Genomic DNA, 9,339 nt, shown 5'->3' with positions numbered 1-9,339 from the left:
CCCAACTGATTTTACTGTAGGTCATAGGCCCCCAGTCCAAAAAAAGATTCCCTATCCTGATATATCTATTCTGTATGGCAGATAGAACCCTTCTAAGTGGTTCTCTCCTGACACAGGTGACCTCCATGATAATTCCATGTACGCTGAGAGAATGGAGAAAATAACAGATTTTCTATACGGACGGGAGAGGAAAACCTAGCTTCTTGTTATATTCCATCACTGTGGAGCCCATTTGTCCTCTTAGTTCCAGCAGTGATGCTCCATTTAATGCATTTGAGATGCGCAGAATAACTCACAAGAAACTTTGTTTGGCTGGAGATACAAGGATTTCCCTATAAGCTGCTGCAGCTTGGCTTTGACAAGAGGCTCCAGCTTCCCTTCTGGATATGCAGCCTTTTGCTGTGCTGATGTTGGTGTGGCAGACAATGCAAGATAGGGTGGACAGTGGTGCACAGTCCCAAGTTACGGGGGAGGGGCTCTAGTGGTTTCCCCTACTCCCAGAGCATATGAGGGAGAACAAGCAGGTTCATACACTCAGAGAAGCCAGCATGGGCTCTAACCCATTTCACAGAAGTGAGCTGATGAACTGTATGATGTCTTTTATCAGTTCTTTTTGGCAATTCTGTATCGCGTCTTTAGACACTGAACTTGTGAACTGGAATGATGAAAACACAGCATAAAAATACGGGTACCAGGGCTTTATTAGACATTTCACTGAATACAAAGAAACTGGGTTTTATGCTTTTTACATTAAATACACATTGTGTCATAAAAAAAATCACATTTGCTATACAGAACTATAGGCATTTTTTTTGTACACAACATTTATTAAAGTACTATGGACTAGATCCTAAAAAGAGAAGGTACAGTCCTGTGAACCTCTGGTGCACAATGCACAATTGAGCTGTCACCAATGTGACACCCACACATCTCACAAAATGGGATTAATGCATATTCCAATGCATTAGCAATCAATTCGATACTAAGGGTTCTTAAAAGAGAATTTTAATAGTGTCAGAGGCAGTACGGTACTATTGTCAGAATAATTACCTTGCACGCTTCTAAAACTACTCACCACTGAGGCAGTCAATAACCCAACACCTGCCGTGGGTTTATCTTTAAATATGTTTTTCCCCAATTATAACTACAGTTAAAACTAGTGCATTGTGTTTTATGTATGCCAGCTTCCCAGGTGGTGTAACACTAATGAAAACAGATTTATTAAGGTATAATACAGGATCTAGATATCATTGCAGCTCCAATTGACTTTAGTGGGGCTAGAATGAGTGAAAATGTTTGCCCGTATGGCTTCAACTGCAGGATTGTCCATCTCACTGCCCATATAGAATTGCTCCCACATATATGCATACTAGTTACTTTTTCATTTCAGTTTTAAATGTGGAGTTACAAAATTTAGGGCTAAATTATCTCCAGCCAAAGAGGGGTGTACCTAACAGGTCAAGCATGTGGGTATTCATGGGGCTCGGTGGTGGAGGTATGGGAAATCTGTCTGACAGGAGACATAGGGCTCTTTCTGGCTTCTCCTATCCCTGTTTCCCCTCATGGAAGTTCTTGACCCAAGCGGGAAGTTGTGCATTGAAACCAGCCACCTTTCCATATCCAGCATGGATGTGAGTTTGTTCATCTCTGTTGGTGATGTTGGGAGGGAGCTGAAGTGGAGAGTGAAGTAAGGCCTATTAGTGCACACTGAAGGGGAGAGAGAGAAGATGGACAGAAGTTAGAGAGGTTACAGAAGGTACTAAAATTAGGTATGCAGCACTTCTCTCAGTCCTTAATTTGTAGTGAAATAGGTGATACCTCTCTTTTTTTTTCTTTCATAAATGAGGCAGCAAGCCCTGAGGTGCTGAGCACTGGCACAAATTAAGAACGGCTTCTGTTTCTTGCCAACCAGCATGGTGGAGTCTCACCTGATTTCACCACAACTCCCCAAACCTATTATCTGCTGCTTAAGCAGGTCTGAATCTGAAGCCAACCGCTATATATCCATATGATAACTATGCATCATCTGATTGAGCCAGCTGGTACAAAGCTGGCTGGCTGGGCAGATTAGGAGTTGGACCTGTCTTGTGTCACATATTGGGTATTGAGGGCAGAGTCACCCTGATAGGAAGTAGAAGTGCTGCAGGCAGCAATAGAAATGGGGAACTGTGATTGTTGAGGCTACAAACTTGGTTCATTCATCATATTTTTGTGTAGAAGAGAGGTACAGACACTACCCTTCTTTCCTAGAGCATAAAGCCCTTCAGTTTTGGCCTGTTTGTCATACATCCAGTTCTTAGTGAAAGCAAGATAGCAGATAGCAGAATGCTGTCAATGGATAGGACTGGTGTGGGCACCTCCTTGTCCCTAACCTCTCTGTCTTCAATGTGGGGAATGTACCTGGACCCTCAGGACAGGTTCTGAACTGTGAGCTCACAGTCATATTCCACCAGAGGACATTCTCAGTATTATCCAGCACCCCGGTATTTCTTCACACCGCTGAAGTGCTCTGGAAAATGTTGCCCTTTGTGTCATAGTTACGCTCCTATAGGGAGCAAATGACATACTCTCCATTGCAGGTGCACAGTTCCCATTGACATAAATAGAAACTGCGAGTGTGTAGCTGAGAGAATGGTCTAGCCCATGTCACACTGGGGCTGGATACTTGTGTACAATTAATTTGATCACAAGAATCTGCTATTCCTTATATATCAATTTTTAAATGAATTCAAAATAAGTTCAAATTTAACTCCCTCTAAAAAGTAAAACAACCCAGTTCTAGACAAAGCATTCAACAACCACACAACTTGTTTTGAAATCTGAACTCAGAGCTACGGGACTTAAAATTATGTAGATGCATTAAGGCAGGTACCATGACTGCCCTTTTCCTTTAGGATAAGTTATTATTTCTAACATATTTTACACAACCCCCACACACGCATACACACACGCATACACACACGCATACACACACACACACAGACACCCAGTACCTATAAAACAGCAGCACAGTAATAAACAAATAATAATAGAGAAAATTCACTGAACTCCAAGAAACTGGTCATCAATACATTTTACATACTCTACAGCATATTTTATCCTTGTCAGTGGGTAAATGTACAATTCAGAACAATGCTGACAACTGTATATTACACAGAAGCTACCAGGGAGATATGGCAAACACATCATATAAACTATTAGCTTTTGCTTCACTGAAATGGAGTTAAGCTGTCTAAAATGGTATTATAGCTGAACTCTTGAAATCCTCATATAGTCCATTCAGATATATTCTCAGTAGACTTCTCTTTTTTGATATTTCTCAGTATTCAGAATTTTTAATTCCTTTATTACCATATACCATACACAGTGGTCAATTTCTGCTCTTGATTACGCCAATGTAAATCTGCAGTAACTTCTCTGAAGCCAATAGATTTGTTCTGACAGCAGGATTTGACTCTGCAGTCAGGAGGAACTCACACATATTGTACATACTTTTATTGAAATCAACACTATGTTAATTTTAAATGGCAGAATACATGTGTAAATTATACAAATACTGGGGTAAATTCTGCTTGCAGCTACACCAGTTGCAATATCATTATTTCATTACTGTTGATACTTCAGTAGGCTTCCATGTTCATCGGTGAAAAAAGAGCAGAACTTGGACCCTATGGGCTAATTCTGATCGCACATACTCTGGAATAACTTTTAATCAGAGCCAATGAATATACTGCTGTGAAATCAGTGTAAGTCAGATCATAATCACTACGGGACGAAGTCTCAGGAGGTGTAAACCAGGAGAGGTCCAGGAAAATGAATGGAGCTATGCTGATTTATACTAGCCGATCATCTGACCTTTGTCTTTAATCTTTTTAATGAGTGTGCTGCTCTGTTGCAATAGGTAATTTTTCAGATCTGACTGAACCTCTTGCATAAAGTAGCCATTTCATTACACCTGAAAGATTCTTATTACTTGACAGGTATACATTAGACTATAGACACAAGTGGTTACATGCGTACAAGAGGAGACAAAAGATAATATGATGGCAGTTGATAAATTAACATTACTCGCTCCAAAAGACAGTGAAGGATGCAAAATGCAACAGATGGAAAAATTATGACGCTCAGTATCTTGGTGGGGTTTTTGCTCTTATGAATAGATTACAGGCATTATTTCCCATTTAGGATTTCATGTAGCACATGTGCAGAAAAACCAAAGCAGGGCATGTCAAACAATGGAATGTACTAGGACCCAAATCTGCAGTTCCAATGCAGGCAAATTGAATGTTCAGGTCAATTTTGCTTACACAAAGTTGGCGAGCTTGGGCTCTAAGGACTTGTCCGCACATGTAATGTAGTCTTAATGCAGACTAAATGAAGATTAGAATTTAAAGCAGATTAATTCTTCCTGATTAATTCCATGAATAATTGCTCTTATTCTGGAATAAGAGTGCTGTATGGAATAAACTAATGTGGAATAAGGCACTCATTCTGAAATTTAAGCATCTGCACATGGAGTTAATTGGGAATGACTACCTGCGTATACAAGCCCTGCAATGGTCCAGTTAACTCCCTAGTGTAGACCAGGGCTATTTCAAAATAACTCTCCTTATTTTGAAATAACAAGCTGAGGGTCCACACTACCAAGCTTGTTATTTTGAAATAACGGGCTGGTTATTTCAAAATAATAACTCCTACTTTTCCTCACGGAATAATGCTTATTTCAAAATACTTCAGAGGGGTAGCAGAGTTAGTCTATAACAGGAAAAACTTAAAAAACAACAAATAGTCTAGTGGCACCTTAAAGACTAACAAAACATGTAGATGGTATCATGAGCGTTTGTAGCTACAACCCTCTTCTTATGCCCATGAAAGTTCATGATACCATCTATATATTTTTTTGTCTTTAAGGTGCTACTACACTATTTGTTGTTTTTTAAGTTTTTCCTATTTCAAAATAGTTATTTCAAAATATTAGTAGTGTGAACGCTCCACTGCTGCTATTTGAAAATAACTAGTCTCCAGAGCCATTGAAAGTAATTACTTCCCAGTGTTTCCTGGGGCTCTAAGTTGAGGTAGCATATTCACATTAAGAGAGGCTGCCTTGAACTAATTTCAAGGCTTCCCTTTAGTGTGCACACACTATTTCAAAATAGTTATTTAAGGAATTAATATTTTGAAATAAGTTATTTTGAAATAATTTCCTAGTGTAGACATGCCCCAACACTGCACTCTTCCTTTCTGGTTTTTTGTTTGTTTGTTTGTTTTGCAAGCATCCCACAAGAACAACAATGGAAACTCTCCCTGCTGGGATGGTAGGATTAAGATTTTTGTCCATCACAGATTATACCGTCAGCAAATTGAACATGTTACTCAATTCCCTCCTTGACGACAGTTAAAGCAATTTGTTTATCCACAGCCTTGCCACTAAATTCTGTTCTTCTCCATTGGGAAGGAGATTAAGAGCTGAAGAAAAATGGCATTTATCTGACAACTTTTTTTGTGAATTTAACTAACAATATAAAAGTTTCCTTCCCTCCAACGTCCTAATGGAAAAACATCATACTTTATTAACCTATCTCAGCAGAGGACTTTTTTGCTTTGCCTTTTTTTTCCAGCACCCAAATAACAAATAGGATACAACTGATGCTAAGCAAACATGTTAACAATGCCAATAAGCTCAAGATACACCATGTTATATTTATATATACTTTTTTCTTAAATACATCAAAACACTTGTTTTCAGTACATATTTATATAAACAAAACCTTTGTGGCATTTTGTGTGTGCTTGACTCAAGGTTTCCAAGAGGATATCAATCTTGTGCCTCTCATTTAGTTATAATAGAAACCCAATCACAAAATAAAGAGCAAATTAGTCTTATTTCTTTGCCCACCCTAAAGATGCTTGCAATGCCTAGATTTTAAATTTTAACATATAATATTTATGTGTAGTTAAAATATTTTGGTCACATTTAAATACCTGAAAAAATGACAGAAGACATTGAAAAAAAGTGATCTGATCCACTAAAATAGTTATGAAAATAACTTCTTAAACCATATCTCCAAAAATAAGAAAACAAGTTGTAAATTTATATCACTGGGCACCCTGTTTTAAAGGAAAGGCACTGCCTTGAGAACTGTGCAAAATGTGGCAGTTTCCGTTTGCTTGGATTCGGCAAAGCTTACTTTTGCATTTCAACTCATGTAGCTCTCATCTGTTGAATTTTGCTTCGAGAGACTCTGGGAAGTGAAAACTACATTCATCAGAACCTACTGAGCTTTGTCTGGCTTTTTGAGAAAACCATAGCTTCCTCTGTCTCCTCTGGGAAGAGACAGTATTTGTATTTTATTTATTTATTTATTTATTTGAATCTCAGGAAATGTTTTGGTCAAGTTTTGGGTTGGTAAAGAAATCAAACTGGTCTGGTTTGGCAGTTCCAGTGTAATTGCTTCTCATTGCCCTGACATAAAAATTGTTAATGAAGAAGGAGTTGTAATTTTACTTTCTACATCCTTTAACCATCAGCTAAAAACAAGGGCACAGTTCTGTGGGCGCATGTCTCTTTGTTGTGTACATAGAGCATATATATATGCCTTTACTGCACACATACATAGACATACACTGGCACTTCATCAAATATAAAATAGCAGTGAGTATACCTTTTATTTCACTACTTTGTTAATGAAAAAATATCCCTTTCTGGTGATGCTATTTTCATTTGTGTAACCTCAGAATGTTGCATTTGCAGTTTCTAGTCGTCATGCTTTATCACTTAAGGGAAATTAGTAAGGGCCAAATAAAACCAACCGTCATCTTTACTCAAGCAACTTCCATTGATATTAAGGAGACTTTGATATTAAGGAAGTAACCCTAACCCTCACCCTTTCAAATTTAAACTATTATGCCTTGATGAGTAATTTCTCCTCATTCTGCTTTGGAGTCCACATGAGTTGTAGACAATTTATTTAATATTCTGCTTCCCTCCCTTGCATGCCTGCACATCACTATATATGATTAACTCTATTAATTTCCAGTTGTGAGTTGTTGAAACCATACTATGAATCTGCTCTCATTTGTTTTATACTTCATGACCTTTTTCACCTAGTAGAGTGGTATATTTTTCATTAAGAGTAGAGAGACTGGAGGGTCTGCTGTTATTTCACATGAACAGCAGAGCTGACAGCCTCGCCGGGACCTTTGGAAAAGGAGGGGCTGATCCACTCCCCGAAAGGGCAGGGCTTCAGGAAGAAGGGGTGGAGCTGGGACAGACAGCCCTCAGCACTGCCCCCTCCCCCAAGCGCTCAGCATTGTCCAGAATATGGCACCCCTCCCCCCCCCAGCGCTGCCTGGAGCACTCTGGACAGTGCCCCTGCCTCCCCAAGTAGCCCTAGACTATACCATCAGCAAACTGAACATGTTACTCAATTCCCTCCCTGATGACGGTTAAAGCAATTTTTTATCCACAGCCTTGCCACTAAGTTCTGTTCTTCTTCTCCACTGGGAAGGAGATTAAGAGCTAAAGGCTGCCCAGAGCACACCGTGTGGTACTCCAGCAGTGGTTTAAAGGGCCCGGGGTCCTTTGTCCCCACCATTGGCAGACCTGCACAAGAATGAAAGGACCATAGATTAATGTTATTTGCTACTCACTGAACTGTTCCACCCTTTAGTAGAGCAATTTTTCACTGCTGAATTGGCACCAGCTTTATCATCAGCAGAAAACTGTTGTTCTGTGTTTATAGCTGCCTTAAAGAGAAATTGATACTGCGCCTTCACATTAAACAAGTCAATGTTTCCTCTGTATAGATTTATTCCTGCAGAAAGCATGTTTCTATAGATGAGGCCAAATCCTGATCATCCTACTTACATAAGTAATTCTGATGATTTAGGGTCTTTTCCAAACTTGATGAATGGAATGCCTCCCATTGATTTCAAGGGCCTTTGCATCAGACCCTTAAATGGGACTTCTCAAAGGAGGAATTTTAAAAAGTGTTCAGCATTGCTTTAACTCTGCTCCTATTGAAGACCATGGTAAAATTCCCACTGGCTTAGATGCGATTAGAGTTAGGCCAACTCTGCACACTTTTTGACTTCAGCAATTGCATAGCACTTTGGCAATCCTACCCCAAGCAAGCAAGGTGATCAGGATTTGACCCATATTCTGCACAAGCTACAGAATAGGATTCTGAATATTTGCTGTCTGCTAATGTTACAAGAGTGCAGGCATGACTTCATCATCATTTTATTCCCCAAAGGGCAATGAATAGATGACCACCAATGAATGCAATCAGTTATGCCATATAACAGATGAAGTGCACTGAATTAAAACATTAGGGTCACAGGGTCATATACTGTCCTCAGTCTGCAGCAAAACATTCATGCCAGTGGGAATTTCTGTGCAGATAGATGGCATTATATGTCCCTCCTGTCTTCATACAGAAAATTACTTGGCACTATTAATAATCTTAGAAGTAAGACACAGAAATTATATTTGGTGCTTTTGGAAAATATGCAAGTGGCTTTCCCTAGTTGACACCTAAAGAAATCCTGTTTTGCTCTTCCAATGAAAAACATGAGGGTTTATTAATATAGAAATGTATTATAATGAATGAAAACATTTCCCTTTGCCCACCCACTACAGCCCTAAACACCTCAGAGATTCAGTGTTATAGGAAGATCTATATGTTACAAGATATTTTTCTAATACAATTGGTTTTTCTTTTTCAATCTACTCAATGAACAACTAATAGATTCTAGTAGTATCAAGTAGTATCAGTTTCGCCTTCATCCAGGATATAGTTGAGTTTTATGACAGTGCTGATAAAGTCACCAAGTTCTACAAAATCAGCAGTGATAATATTGATACCACTTTCTCCTGGTTTCTGAGTTCGGACCCACTGCATCATTGCAGGAAGAGCTCTGAGGAGGAAAAGGAAGAAAAGTTATAAAGACAAGCACTTAGGATGGAATCTTCTAAAGCACTCACTTCACTTTGCCCACTGACGTCAGTTAGGTCACTGCTGGGCACTTTTGAAATTTCCACCCTTTCTTCCTTTAATTCCCTATGTAGAATATATATTGATTATATTTCAACTTCTTAAGAATTAATTCAAACATTTAATAGATACATGACATGCAATCCCACAGCAATTGGTTAGGCAGGAGAAATAACACAGAAAACAAGTCATTGTTCATATTAGGTTGATCCATCATAGAAAGCTTTGATAAACATTCTGCTTATATAGTGGATGTTGTCTATCGTTCTTACACTTCGTTCTCCATTGTTTCACTTCACAAAAGCAAGATTTTGTTTCTCAAAAGTTCCATCGTTCCTGGTAG

At 38.9% G+C, this 9,339-nt stretch overlaps 1 protein-coding gene across 1 annotated transcript in view; it reads right to left on the bottom strand.

Moving 5' to 3' along the window:
• Window positions 1-690: 690 nt before the first annotated feature.
• Window positions 691-9,339, bottom strand: part of PLCXD3 (phosphatidylinositol specific phospholipase C X domain containing 3) — a 134,575-nt gene continuing 125,926 nt past the window's right edge. The window contains exon 3 of the mRNA XM_006139494.4: window positions 691-8,919. Within this exon, the coding sequence (XP_006139556.2) occupies window positions 8,763-8,919 (157 nt within the window). The 3' untranslated portion in view covers window positions 691-8,762. The remainder of the gene's footprint in view (window positions 8,920-9,339) is intronic.

Source organism: Pelodiscus sinensis, chromosome 6 (assembly GCF_049634645.1).
Source record: "Pelodiscus sinensis isolate JC-2024 chromosome 6, ASM4963464v1, whole genome shotgun sequence".
NCBI lineage: Eukaryota > Metazoa > Chordata > Testudines > Trionychidae > Pelodiscus > Pelodiscus sinensis.
The sequence above is the reverse complement of the archived record's forward strand: the minus strand, read 5'-3'. Positions and strand labels throughout refer to the sequence as shown.